Here is a 15,000-nt window from a genome sequence, read left to right as displayed (position 1 = left end):
GCAAAAGGAAAGAGAAGCAAGGATGGACGAGATTGAAACAGATTGCATTTGGGTAATCTTGAAAAAAGTCGGACCGCCGTTTTCCAAGTTTAAGGCAAATCTCCTGGATAAAGGCCGTTTTGCTTAGAATCGTCTTGTTTTAGATGCAACGGTAATTTTGTCAGTAAAGGAATTCCTCATTGCCATTATCGTACTCTAGTCCCAGAAGGTTTTTCTTGAGCCGCGATAGAGCCGCGAAGAGGCGAAGTCGAGACGCGAAGCGGCGAGAAGAGAAAAACCTCTGGTTACCTTGGACTTGAATCTCACTTTCATGCAGACGCCAGGGTCAGGATGTGACCTTTAGGCTCGGATTGGTTGATATTTTTTACAAACACGCAAAATCAATATGATTGGTTCGTTTGACAGGTAATACCGAGGGGCCGCGTGATTGCTAAGTTGCCTTTGGTCCCTTTGTAATTATCAATTTGACGCGTTTGACAGCTGGTGGCTGCTTGAAAGTGCGATTGGAAACCAAGGTTACCAGTGGTTTTTCTCTTCTCCCGCTTCGGGACTCGTCTTCACCGCTTTGCGGCTCATTCGCTGCCCAAGAAAAACCTCTGGGACCAGGATGCCATTTTCGAGTTTTAAAATCTTGATTAACTAAAGATTTCCCCTAAACACCCCTAAAATAACGTGACATAGCACCTTTAAGCACACTTATCCTGGGTGTACACTTATCCTGGGTATACCTTACTATGAACAAGTTTTCGGTTTGAAACTGAGAATTTGAAAGCAAATGATATCTTAACGCAATGGCTATAGCCCGTGACCATGCAACGGTTCAGCATTTGTTGTGCAACAAATGTTGCACCTCCTGTTCAACAAATGTTGAACGTTGTCAGGGCCGTAGCCAGAAAAAAAATATGATTGAGGCAATGTCCGTGGTTAAATCATCTTCGGAAGTATGCTTATGAGGAGTACATATTAAAGACAACACTGGAATCACGCTTTATTTTTAAATTTCACGCAAAAATGACCGAGGCAGGTGCCTCGGTTTGCCTCATACTGGCTATGGCCCTGGTTGTTGAACGAAAATTAATAGAGATGAATTCTATTCCGTTCAACAATTAGCCGCTTGTTGAATGGCGCTTGCCAATCGTTTTCCAGTCTCGCGTTCACGTGATTTGGAAGGTTCAATATGGCGTCAGCAGCATGTGATGGTGAAGGATCATCTTTATTTGAGTGGAACCACGATAACATCTGTCAGTTGATTGAGTGTTAAGAGAATTTTCCCTGTCTCTACAACACCGAAGCGAAGGACCTCCTGACGTGTGATAAGTGGAGCTACTAACTGAAGGAACTCTAACTGAAGGAAGTGGTGTCCATGAGAATGAAATGTGACTAAGAACATCAATGTTCTGAAGTTCCGCCATCAGGGTATAATATGCCCCAAACGATGTTCCCTTTTTCAGCCATTCTCGAGTCCAAATAGAGCTTTTGTTTTTTTTTTTTATTTCTTTGGCAATGACAACAACCTTTTGTCATCTGCCCGGCTTTTCCAAATTTGCCGCCAAAAATGGAAAGAATTGTTAATTTTCGTTCGACAACAGTTGAATGTATTTATAGACATTCAACACGTAGCATCATTGTCATTCAACAGGCTGCAACAGCGTGAGACATTTGTTGAGCAACAAATGTTGCACGATGTTGAACCGTGTGTCACCAGCGTAGAAAAAAATGCGATTATTTTTTTTGCGGATGATAGCCCAGGTTTTGTTTTCTCAAGATGACTTACAAATCTCTATTTTCGAAACCCCCATAATACACTTTGTTGCCTTCCAAATTTTGCATACAGTATCGTTTTCAAATGCTCGTGGGGATATGCAGTGTCCCCAAGAGCATTTAAAAACAATAGTTTATGCAAAAGTGTATCATGGGGCATTCGAAAATAGAGAATAATAATTAATAACTAATTTATAATCAATCAATTTATTATTAACTAATTAACGATGTGTATTTGACCTTTGTAAAAACGTAATAAAAATATTATGAGTTGTTTCGTTGAATGTAGGTGTGACTCTACCTTGTGTCTGTCAACAGTTTTATGCCTTAAAGGTCATTGTAACTTGGTTTCATTTTAGAGAATTTTGAGATGAAGGATGATGAGATCACTCTGGAGGGATTCCTGGAACTAAACACAATGGAAGCCCAGGATGCCGATGGTGATCCCAATGACTTATGGGTAACACTTGGCAACATGGGTTATAACAAAGGCCTTGAGTTAGATCAGGTATAATTTTGCCGCAAGACAGTGTATATTTCAAGGAAAACTAAACTGGCCTTTATTGGTAATGGTAAAAGGAGTGAGTGGAGTCCAATTCGGTCTGTAATCATACGAGTGATAACAAAATCCTGGTCTCCCGATTTGTTTATCACAAGTATGATTACAGACCGAATTGGACGACACAAAATCCTCTTACCAATTAATCGTAAAAATTACAATTTCAGAGAAAGGAAGAAGGGCCAAGTTATGAAAGAAAGGGAAATTTTGCATTAGATTGACAAAGGAGGCTTAAATTGATTTGTTTAATGTTAATCTGAAATCTGAAAGAGAGAGAAAGAATGAAAGCCTGTACACTGTTTCTATGGTGATTGTAACCAAGGTTGTGATTGGTTGATTTAAACTACCACTTTGAATGTGATTGGTTGAATTGAACTACAACTTTGAATGTGATTGGCTTATTGAACTGTTCGAAAACAAACTGTCCGAGGAGTTTTTAAAACCAATCACAATCGAGGAAATTGTAAACACACATTTTACGCAAATCATTCAGTCATTTTGTATCTTACCGTTATTTCCTTGTTTCTCATTTTCAAATTTTCTTATTGTGTGTTTCAGTCCTGTCCATTTGTTTTGGAAGTATTTTGTAACAAGTGCAGACCAACTCTCCAAGTGACTGCGATATCGGAAAACCAAAGCCAAGTCAACAAGAAAGCTCTTTCGTCATCAGTGCTAAATAATTACTCGAAAAAAGAAAATGTGAAAGGAATGAAAGATCTGGTTTTGTACCGATATGAAAGTGCTAGCAGAGTCACACTGGTGCTGCATAACTTGGTAAGCTTTGGTGCAGCGCTGAATGTAGTGAAGCCGTTGAGTATTTGACAATACTAGGGACTTTAACATTTGCGACGGCTACGTCTGGAGACGAAAACGTCACTTCAAAACATAACTTTGCACCATCGAGAGTCTTTTACGATTATTCCATGTCGTTATCATCGTATAGTGTGGGCTGTGGTCACCAGAGCCTTGGATCTACCCAAGGCTCTGGGAAACTCTGTGTAGAAGAACATGCGCCGTAGAGTTCTTATAGCTAAAAATTGGCTATTTGAACCTTGTGGTGCCTGCTCACTCCTCGTGCTAACATGAATGCACCAATTAGACACGCTTTTGATTGTTCTTCATGAAAACCAATGAGAAGACACTTTGTTTCAGGGTTCCCCAGAGCTCCGGGGTCGAGATTGGGGCTAAGTATTCTAAAAATAACTTCGGTACGAGCAGTTTCAGAGTAGCAATAGAGAATGGAAGGGTCACATTTCAATTCTACTTCGTCATTGGTCAATGTCGCTACGAAGTCACGTGAGATAGCGCGCGCGAAGCAAGCAGGCAGTTCAGCGTTCGTTTTCAAGCAGGTCGGTGGTCAACGACATGTTGATCCGTAAAAGCAAGGAAAACATGAGCGACACGGGGTTTGCACTCGCGTGAATGGTGTACTAAACAAAAGCAAAATGTCGCTCGCGTTTTGCATAATAATAGCGCCAAACTCCCAAAACACTTTTTCGCTATTGTTCAGTACACCAACATGGCCGCCAATGACGTCACATGCAAGCCAAGGCGGACACTCTCGTTGTGACGTCATCAAAACCTCAATTAGGGAGCTTCAGCAAGGAGGACGTGGCTACGAGAACGCCACAAAACAATAGGTCGAATGAACAAAAACAAAAGCTGTGCACGCCCTCCACGTGCGCTTTACATTTGCATACATTTCTGTGCCGTTGTCGGCCTAAGAACGACGTGAATTGACCAAGTGAAGAACGTGAGGACCTGACGATAAACTCTCAATTTTCCTCTCTAAGGCATGGTTTTCACTAGAGCGACTCAAGCACTAGCATAAGGAACGTACGCAAACTCATTGGTGTTTTGATCATTTGTACCTTTAGTTGGAATAAAAGACCCTAAATTACAACAAATTAGTGCACATACGTCTTCTTTGATTGAACTCACGTGATAAGACGGCCATGTTGGTGCCAAAACAATAGAAAAATGTAGCTCAAATTTTGTATAATAATAGAGTCAAATTTCCAAAAGAATTGTTCGCTATTGTTCTTTCTACCAACATGGCTGCGGTGACGTCTGGTGCAATCAAAGAATAGGATGTTTTCATGTGACGTCATCGCCGCCATGTTTATAGGGGACGAAAACAAAAGATCTCTCATTGGCTTCTTTCTCAGTTGTTATTGGTGTCTCTAGAGGTTGCTTGAAAACGTCCTATGTTGCTTGTGTCATTAGTGAAAACCAGGCTTAAATGATTGATAACTTGAAATGTTTCATGAAACCAAATTTTTCATGTTTCACTTCCCACCGATCGACGTACCCGCAACAGTTTCTTTACTACGGTGGCCCCTTTTTTCGTTTTACTTCTTGTAAGATGAACAAGTGGCGGAGTTTTTGTAGCGAATCGGTAAAGCCTAATTTTGACTAGCCATGCAGGCACAAGAGATTCGTGTCAAGTGAAAACGAAAGATATATGATATAATCTTGGGCTCTAAAATAGCAACCGTGGCATAGCTATGCAATCACGTAATTACTGTAACACTCAATGACAATGAAAATAGCATTCTAACACTAAAAGTTCTCTTTGTTGAATTTGTTCCTAGTCGCATAGTGAAGTCGATATCAGAGTGGACTGCCGTTCAAGTAAAAATTGTTTAAGCCACCGTGGAGATATGGACTACGTTTTAAAACTAGACGCCAACTGTATGGAGGTAACGTGCTTGAATGAAATTGTGTAGTTGTGGATTACCCATTCAATGCAGATGGCTTGCAACTAGTTTGCCTCTGGCCAGTTGGGATTCTTAACAGTTGTTGTTGAATGTTCTGTTCTGTCGTGATTGTTTCATTGGCCCTGAAAAGCCCCTATGGGGAGTGGTCAATGAAATGTGTATTGTATAGATGGTGTTCATTCACGTGATCCTCACGTGAACAAGTATCACGTGATCACGTGGACAAGTAACCTTGTTTTTTTCACCGAGAACCAACATGGCCGCCGTTCCTTTGTTTAGGGACACCAACATGGCTGCCGTGACGTCACGGGAAAACACTATTGTATACATATGTCCAGAAATTCAAGTAGTTAGATGCACGCTGATTTCAATAAGCGTCACAAAGTGTCCCCCAAGTGCTGCTCCACAGGAAAGGATAATCTGCTGCATTTACCCTGACCTAAAAGTAACGCTAATCTTTTTGTTCTAAATGGGTGGGAAATGCTTAGATGACGCTCTTGTGACCGTCGTTCCCCCTCCCCCTACCCCTCCCTTCCCAACCTAGTGATATTTTGGGAAGAGCAGGGTTGCCCCCTTGGAACAGGGGCAAGTGGAGAGTAGGCAGAGAAGAAAGCGTTTAGAGGCGCTTCATGTATAATGCCATTTTCTGTTCATCTAAAAATAACTGAGTGGACTGAGCGTCTCCTCTCCGGGACCTAATTTTGGTAAGAACCCCCAAAGGAGCCTTCAAGCTGGGTGTTCAGTTCCAGTCATTCGTCTCATTCCAATCTCTTGGCGGCTTCGTTGCTCACGTCAATAGGGAGCTTAAGCACGAGCGCTTTTGAGACGTGGACGGCAACCGGAAGTGAGCTGTTTTCCCTTTTAATTTGTCTTCAGACAACCACATTTATTTCGCTAAGTATCTTTTCACTATTAGAGACCCTAAGTTTAAAAATCTGGGAGAGACCGCTATCCTTACGTGCGAAATATTCACTTCCGGTTGCCGTCCGCGTCTCAAAAACGCGCATGCTTAAGCTCATTAATTTAAATTACCCCGCTATGAAAAACTGCAAGGCCAGCTCGCACGCTATCAACGTCGGTGAACTCCGGACAGCCAGGGTCTCAAACAAGCGAGAACGGCGCCGACGGCTACCAGAAACACCACAAATAATCGGTTTTATGAGCAAAATCAATGATTCTGCACGCCCTGCACGTGCGTTTTTATTTTGGTACATTTTTTTATCGTTGTCGCCCCGACAACGGCGTGAAATGACCAAATTTGAGGTTTTGTGGAGAAAGTACAAGGACACCCAATGATACATGTTCAATTTTCTCTCCAAACATCATCACCGTTCGTGTCAATTTTATTGGTCCTCGAAGGATGGTACACCCTCTCCAGTTCAAAGGACTTAACAAGTGATCGCGAAATGATTAGTTTAAGTCGAAGTTGTATTTTTAGTTCACATTCTCGTCTCCATAGTCTATGTCGGAGCGGGTGGAAAGGAAAATTGTCCTCTCCTGGTAGATTCCTCCTGGGTCTTGGGGGATCTACGTTGATAAAGCGCGAGACACCGGTTGAACTCCGGGTCGTTTTATTGAGAAAACATACTGCAGAAAGATGTCTTCATTGAAATTTTCACATTATCTTGCAGATTGTTTACCACTTCGTTCCACTGGACACGCGGAGGGAGTGGTCCGTGAAGCACGTCTTAACAATTGAAAAATGACAGATAACTTTATCCACAGAAGGCCGCAATTGAGGCTAAGAAAGTCATTTTTTACGTTCGTGTTTTGAAGCTTAACAATCCTCTGCAGCTCGTCGCGGTACTTTGTGGCTTTTTGGCTCATCAGAAGCAAGAAGAAAGCTGTGGCTTTTATTGTGGTAGTGCATTGTGAGTGTACTGCACACTATGTCACCGGGTTGTAAGAGTGTAAGTGTCCGTGGTGCCAAATACCCCGCAGTGCTTGCATAAATCAAAAAATAAACAGGGCTGTTGGAAGCGTGCTTGAGTTTCAACAAGATGAGCGCCAAAATCGTCAAGAATTTGTGACGCTGATGAATGATAAAGCAGCTGCTATTTCCAAGACGATAGAATTACCTGGTGATAAATAACGTCTAGGAGAGTAAAATTTTGACTTTGCAGAAAAAATGGTCTACCTCAAGAGGCTGTTGTGATCTTTGTGTTGAATTCGCACATTTTTTGTCAAACTTTGTAACACTTGAAAGGAAAAAAAAACCTAACTAACAAAAACCCGGTGTCTGGCCATCATTTTGACGCAGATGAAACGTTTGTTTCGCGAGTAAGCACGCAAGATAACTTGATCACGGCGCCCACTGAATTGGACGACACTGTCGATTTTTTCGATTTACTTATGCAGCCAAAAGCACAGTAGAAAAATTGAACGTAACAAAAATCTCCCAAAATGTTTTTCGCCGATGATAATTTTTTACATTCGTGGTTCAAAATTTATGTTTCATGTCGCAAATGTTGTTGCTGGAGCAGAATATTTCATTCTCGATCGACACTTCCTGAAAACTCCCTTGTGCTCTTTCTAAAAACTGTGTATCGATGTCCATTTACTTTAAGACGAAATCCGATAGAAAATCGAGCAATTTCAGTTTTTAGTGGACAAACATCTGGTACCAGAATAATTTTAAGTATTTTACAGTCTTTTTTACATTTCCTGAAAGCTAAAGATACAGATAGTTGCGTGAAATAACACCGAAAACAATTTCCCATGGGAACGAGAAAAATTAAGTTTCAACGTTTAGAGAAATTGTGCAAACACAGGTAAAATTTCATTATCAGTTTCATTTCACCATATACTTTCAAGTGTTTCTTACGAAGTGCAACAGTTGTTTTTGACGTTTGGTGTTGCTAGAAATTATTTTTTTGAGAAGGTATTTAAAACAGTCGTACAGAAGTTTGCAATACGATGTTTATAATCTTGGTACTAGGTTTTTGTCCACTTGTTACTCAAACTTCAGGTGGATTCCGTCTTAATATGTGTACCTTGCTTAGTTCGCATTTTTGAGCGTTAAAATAGAATTTTCGGTGTTATGTTTCTGACACAGCAAGTCGTATATATATATATTGAGGTCTCCTATCCAGATACTAACCCCGCAGGGCAGCGCTTAACTTGAGTGAACTTTTGTCTTAGAAAGCTGTCAGAAACTCTGAGCACACGCTTAAACTTGTGGTGAAAATGAAAAAAACACGTTGTAAGGGAATTTGAAAATGATCAACATGTCAGCCTCGAAGCCAATGCATCTCGATTCGCTTTTGTTTTCTTCAATCTTACTGGGTTTAGTATTTTACTAGTAACCACATGTCATCTCAGGACCCGGCTATTTACCTTAGAGATCTACCATGGCACTGCAATGATATGCGGTACCAAAACGATGTCGTGTACTATTAGAGCTACATATTACGCAAAGACAACTTAAATCTCCTGGACAACAAAACGCAGCTCAGTTGACAATTATGGAATAAAACGCTGTGTTAATGCACTACCACATGTACGCAATGCGTGCCTATTTTATTAATCTGTACCAGAAAAACTGAAAAACTGGCAAACGAAGATCAAGTTCAACGAGAAGAAGCCTAACTGGAGCAGTTATACATATACATAAAGTTCTGTCACCCTGCTGTAAAACAAGCAACTTGAAATAGCCACATTTAAAGGGCTATGTCACGTTATTTTTGGGTGTTCCGGGGGAAATCTTTGATTAATCAGGAGTTTTAAACTCGGAAATGGTAATGTGGAATTCCTTTACTGATAAAATTATCCTTACATCACAAAGAAGAAGATTCTGAGCAAAAACGATCTTTATCCAGGCGATTTGCCATAAACTTGAAAAACGTAGGCCCGTAGGCCCAAATGCAATCCGTTTCAGTCTTGTCCATTTGTGTCCATCCATGCTTGTCTTTCCTTTTGAGAACTCTACAGTGTACATATTTTGTTGTTCAACGATTTTAAGTGATAATTGCAATGTTTCATTCTCCTTTTTGGGTGTCATGAAATTACATCATTTTGCGTGACATAGTGACATAGCCCTTTTAAGCTCTTGACTTCTATCTGAACATACAGCAGTGAACTTTCACTGGAAAATCGTTCTTGCTAATCCAGTTGTAGTGTTAGCGAGATGACATAAAGAGTTTGACTTAGCAATAAAATGAATGTATATTCGTAATAATTGAGGAATATGAGTGAATATTTGAGTATGATGTATTAAGTTGTACGAAAAATGTATTTTCCTTGCAAAAAGGTAAAGCTGATCGAATTATCACTTTTAGTTACGTGAATAACCAAATGTGGTTGTAGATTCGATCTCGAGGAAGAGATTTTCAACGGGCATAGACATCTTTAGCTCTGTACTACGTAACTTTCCTTTGGAAAGGGTTGCGTGACAAACCGAATGAATGAAATGAAACGCAACGCTCCCCAAAGCGTTGCGTGACATCCCGAAATATAGACGGCTGTTTCTCGAATTCCTGCCTTGTATGAGTTTAAAGGGTTTAACTCCTTCGATTTGACTACTTTCGGTAGTTCTTTACGTGCATGGTCTCAATGAACAACTGGCCATTAACAAGATTATTTCCACCTCTCGTTCGATGAATACTAATGCTGAAGAACATCGCTGAGCTGGTCATTTCCCTAAGAAACTTGAAAGGTAATGCTGACGAGACTACAAAGGAAGCACTTGCTACTACTTCTTTGTTAAGACCGGAATTGTTGGCTCAACCGGGCTTCGAACCCGTGACTCACGCATATAAGTGCAGTGTAATCTCGACTGAGCCAGTTTGTCTGCTATGCGCCGACACCCCGGGCAAAGCCCGGGCTTTTGAACTTTTTGAAGATTGGATCATTAAAATTCCCGCCCCGTCGGGCCAAAATGGTGTTCAAATGCCCTACCCTATCGTCGGATTTGAAAGATTTGTCTGTCACACGCTGTTAAAGAACAATCGTCGTCGGCTCCTGTAGTCTTTAATAACTCTTGAAGACCTTTTTGTGAGCCAATCACTCACAAATGCTACATCTCTTCCTTTAAACTCTTCCATCTCGTCCAAACACGTGTTTTATAGCTGTTAGCGACTTAAGCGCCCGAAAAAAAACAATTATTTGAAACCTGCCACTTCCGGTTCAATTTTCCCCACCCTACGCTGGCAAAGGTCAAGTTCCCCACTCCGTGGGCACAGAAGATAGTCAAATGCCCGGGGGTGGGGGAAGGGATGTTGAAGTTTCGATTTGATCGACGCACCACGCGTAACCTGACAGAAACTTGAGAGCCGACATGCTCCATAAGCTAAACTATGCCCATGTTGCCTTGAATCTTTTTCTTCAACCCTATTGTATGAGCGACAATCTTGGACAAAACGTAATTAACTCATTGGGAAAATGTGACACCACCATAAAATTTGTCTGCGTGTGTGGTAAATGATTAAATTCTTCCTACTTCTCGCCCTCCCCTCCCCATCCCCCTATTCCAATGTTGGCTAAGAAACGGCCGAAGAGTTGCAAAAATTTGCACCACATCATCAACATTGGAATGGGGGAAAGGAGAGACCAATATACTTTGTAAGGGCATGTTAAATCATGTTTACCGGTAAGGTGGAATTTTACCCAAGAGTTCTGTTCGAGATAGTAGTGGCAGGTTTTTAAAGCGCTTCTGGCTGGCAAGTGGAAACGTTAAGTGTGACCAGAACATTCGGTTGAAATTCATTGGCAATGTCAGAAGTTGCCAAATGTAAAAGCTTTCGTAAACAGCTCGTCAAGAGAACAATAACACTCTCGAAGAGACACCTGGCGACATTATGTGCCAAGTTTTAATTAAAGAATCGCTAACGTTTTAAATACTTACAAATTTCAATACTTAAGCGGATTTTAAGAAGGCGACGGAGGGAAATAAAAAGAAAACAAACCCAAGACCACAGAGAAATCAGGAAAAAGATCATAATGTTACAGACCCGATTCACGTGTACAGCTGCGATTTGATTGGTGATGACGTCACGTGTTTTTCTAACAACTGAATCGGTTGTTTTCAAGTATTTACTGACTGCTGGACCCGAGATGTGGAGGGACTTTCAATGAATGGAATTTGCAGTTACTCCAATCTGTAAGTTGTCTTTCTTCGCATTTCATGTTGGCTCGGTCGACTGGCTTCCTTGGGGTTATTTTAGAGTTTGAATTGGCGTGAAACGTGCCCTGCGCGCTTTCGAATCAGTGGTAAGTTTCCTTCGTTTCATCTGGCGATCAAAGTTGTTTTTCGAACATGCTAATGAAGAAACAGTTTCAGTTAGAACCTCTCCGATCATTTTGCTCGCCAGGTCGCTGACAGGATGATCTTATATACTTCCAAGCGGTAGCGATTTTCCACGCACAAATCTTTTTGCAAAGAAACCTAAGTACTTAAATTTCTTACTGCAATTTCTTGCTTCAATGAATTCCATGATGTAAGTGTAAACTTGCATTATTGGGCTTATTATTTGTAATTTATTTCCTTGGGTTACAAATCTTTATCTTTTCGAGCTACTTCTGTTGCGTTGCTCTCGCAGGTTGACATTTCGAGGCGGATTTGCTCCAGACATCTAGACACGGCAAACTCCAACACAAGCTTTTTTGGATCCAACAGCATGACAATATCATGATTTAATAAAAAAAAAATCATTGCCAGTACCCAATTATTTGATAAATGTACGACTTACGGGCTTACGGCCAGATTTCTTCGCCTATTTTTGAATCACGACTCTTAAAATGAGATAATGGTCGACGACTAGCGGAACTTAAGTGTTTTTTAAATTGTTTATGATTTTTGAGCCATTGTGTCGCGCGCCGTTTGCGTTTGATTTTGTTAATCCCTGAGTCACCAAAGAAATAAACGCGGTGTTTTTCCCATTGACCTTTAAAGCTTATCGTTGGTCGTATTGTGAGTATTAAAGTTGTGTTTAATCTGTTTGTTATTTGACCTTCTGTAAACATGTATCTATTTGGGGATCGAAAAATTTAAGATAAGAACAACATTGATTAATTTATTGGCATTATTATCCAAGAGAGCCATGCCCTTATATTTTATAGTTTACACGGAAATGTTTTGCTACTTTAAAAATTAATTAAGCTTAATTAGGGTCAATTAGGTAGGATCAAGGGAGTGGCACGCGGGTGCAAGTTAATACGTTTAGAAGATGTCGTAGACCACCAGTTTCTCCTTAATGGTTGCATAATGGTTGCTTATTTATTGCTAGACACTGGAATAAAAGCTCCTTGGCCCTGTGTAGGCTATTTCTACCCAATTTGTTAGCAAACCATTGAAGCGTTGACTTCTGGTGTCCGTTCACTGTCTACAGGAACTATGCATTTGCAACTTATTGTTGATATTTGTAGCACAGAACTATGCTTTGTCATGACCCAGACATGTCTGCAAATTAGGCCTTGGCCACTCCCTCAGCTGGTAACAATAATGTAAAATGCATGACCATTTAAGAAGGGGAAAAACAAGTATTTTAAGGAAGAACACAGAGAGATTTCAGCCATGTGTTTGTCTCCTTTTCTCTGACATGTGTTGTTCAGGACAAGCATTAGTCACACAGTCGAGTGTTCATGCCAAAAACAATAGGAAGCTTAAACATGGGTGTTTTTTTGAGCCATGGACGGATTTGGAAACAGGAAATTAACATTTTGCATGCCATGGCAGTTGTCTCCCCCTAATTTTTGAACAAAATTATTATCTCTAGCAGTGAAAAGATTCTGAGCAGTGTAAGCGTAAAGAAAAGATTCACTTAAACATGGAAACAGCTCTCCTGCAGTTGCCATCCCTGGCTCAACTTAAGCTCTCTAATGCTCTAATTATAAATACTTTGACTCCTTATAAGCCAGAGTCTCAAGGGAATTGGATGAATGTTGGTCAGAGTAATTAAGAGTTCCATATAATATCAAGTTTGCAACAGTACTTTTCTTATTTTTGTTAGACATAGTAAGGACATTTCATGTGTTTTTCAGCACTGGTTCATCACAGCCTTGAATGGAAACGTGGTCCAGGTGTAATTCCAGTAGAAGCGTAGAATCATGTTTCGTCTGTGTGTTGTAGGAAGTGGTGGTGTGGGTAAAAGCTCGTTAACCATTCGATACTTGAAGAATGAATTTACTGAGGTAAGACCCTGTGACCTTGGGATGCCTTTGTTAAAATGGTGTGTACAGATCACATCCAAAGAAGCACAGATGCACATTTGGTTGTATGGAGGGGCTTAGCTGTGCCTAAAGACATACTTTGTCATTTTATATTGTTATTTTCCATTTGTCACAAATTAAAACACAACTTTTCCAGTCAGGTGTCAAGCCGACACACTTGCAAAACATGCCTCCAGGATAAACTAAGACAAAAAATGGGTTTTGATCACAGTGACGTTATCCCATGTGTAGAATGACAATCCAAGAATACTTGAGTACTTAACTCTTTCATATGCTGCCTTTCATATACTCTGACACCATTTGCAAACTATTTGATAACTATTCTTGAAAACTATAATATTATTGAACTCAAAACTACTATAGATACTGCATATTGAATACACAATAATGAATACTATTTGGCAGATACGCCCCTGTTTAAATTGATGTCACAAACTTACATGTTCACTGCAAAAAATTATAACTTACAAAATACAATACATAATTATGCTTACATCACAACACTTTAACTTACAGAGGGTTGTCAATAGAAATTTGAACAGCCATTGCTGTGCTATTTTCAGCCCTAACACTGCAAGTCCATGTATAAACCACACCTTTTTTCTCAAAAGTGAACTTAAAAAACAGGGGTGTGGCTTATCTACGGAAACATCTGACAATGGAGTTTTCTAAGGCGTAATTAAAATTTGTAAAAACTTCTTAAGATGCCACTGAATAAGCATACAGCAAACGGAAAGCACACTTTTGATGTTCATTTCATGAGTGGTGGCTCCTAAAAGAGCCATATGTATCTTGAAGTGTTCATTTGAGAATCTTGTTCTCCAACAGTTCAAGATTTCAAGTGCTTAATTTTCACTTTACTAGAATAACTGAACTCCAACCTATGAGGAATCTCCATTCCTCCGCAAAGCTGTTTGCTATGACACCTGAGGCCAGTCACTTCGACGCACATCTTTTTGCCACATGTGAGAAAATTATACAAAGATATTTCCGAATACTCGCAAGGCAAATGGCCCAGACTCTGCTCCACATTTCAAAGCTTGGCTACGAAGCTCTCGTGTGTGTATCGTTCCATTGGCCTTCATGGAGCGTTTCAATTGAAAGTGATAACTGATCTTGACAAAATTTGAATAGAGGGAGCATCTTAAGGTTTTTTAGAGTAAACTCACAAGATAAAAGTATGACAAGTGAAATTTTGCTATTTAAAGACTGAATTGATATGAAAGCTCATAAAAACCACAGTGTCAGTGTTTTGAAACCGTACTTGTTTGTCCTTGTTTGTTTGCAAAGAGAACTTCAGTGGAACTTCAAAGTTTATTCTATCAATTTTTTTTTAACTTAAGCTTGCAAATTGGGGTTGTGGCTTATACATGGACTTTTACTGTATTACATAACTGAATGGTTTGGGGAATCCCAGGACCAACTTTTGCTAATTAACTTGGTCAATATTCCGTGCATGAAAGCTAATAATAGTTTGCTGCTGTATGACAGTCCATAATACATGTAGTTGAAATTGTACCAAGGTCCCATTTGACCACCCATCATCAACTGTCATTCATTTAAGTCAAAGGTTTTGAAAGGATAATATTTTTCAATGTTGTCGTTGATCAGCTACATGTATGATGGAAGTGACTGCTTCAGGGCTTGACATTGCGACTCACTGGTCGCCAGTGCGACCAAAAATTGAGTGCTGGCGACTAGATTTTCAGAACTGGTCGCCAGCTGGCGAATCACGTTTTGTCTGATAACCCAGGATATAAACAGTAGACAACTTTTGTATTTGAATCTTTATAA

At 40.2% G+C, this 15,000-nt stretch overlaps 2 protein-coding genes across 3 annotated transcripts in view; both read left to right on the top strand.

Moving 5' to 3' along the window:
- LOC138023754 (EF-hand calcium-binding domain-containing protein 7-like) overlaps nucleotides 1-9,221 on the top strand; it is a 19,955-nt gene extending 10,734 nt beyond the window's left edge. The window contains exons 10-13 of the mRNA XM_068870819.1: nucleotides 2,121-2,269; nucleotides 2,879-3,094; nucleotides 4,915-5,022; nucleotides 6,672-9,221. Of these exons, the coding sequence (XP_068726920.1) occupies nucleotides 2,121-2,269; nucleotides 2,879-3,094; nucleotides 4,915-5,022; nucleotides 6,672-6,746 (548 nt within the window). The 3' untranslated portion in view covers nucleotides 6,747-9,221. The remainder of the gene's footprint in view (nucleotides 1-2,120; nucleotides 2,270-2,878; nucleotides 3,095-4,914; nucleotides 5,023-6,671) is intronic.
- A 1,765-nt stretch (nucleotides 9,222-10,986) lies between these two features.
- The window catches only part of LOC138023757 (ras protein let-60-like), a 15,644-nt gene continuing 11,630 nt past the window's right edge, over nucleotides 10,987-15,000 (top strand). The window contains exons 1-2 of one of the 2 annotated variants that reach the window (XM_068870823.1): nucleotides 10,987-11,137; nucleotides 13,018-13,167. In XM_068870823.1, the coding sequence (XP_068726924.1) occupies nucleotides 13,084-13,167 (84 nt within the window). In that variant the 5' untranslated portion in view covers nucleotides 10,987-11,137; nucleotides 13,018-13,083. Of the gene's footprint in view, nucleotides 11,248-13,017; nucleotides 13,168-15,000 lie in introns of both variants that reach the window. The other variant, XM_068870824.1, reaches the window with a different exon arrangement.

Source organism: Montipora capricornis, chromosome 11 (genome assembly GCF_036669925.1).
Source record: "Montipora capricornis isolate CH-2021 chromosome 11, ASM3666992v2, whole genome shotgun sequence".
NCBI lineage: Eukaryota > Metazoa > Cnidaria > Anthozoa > Scleractinia > Acroporidae > Montipora > Montipora capricornis.
Note: the sequence above shows the minus strand (reverse complement) of the source record. Positions and strands in the feature narration are given on the sequence as shown.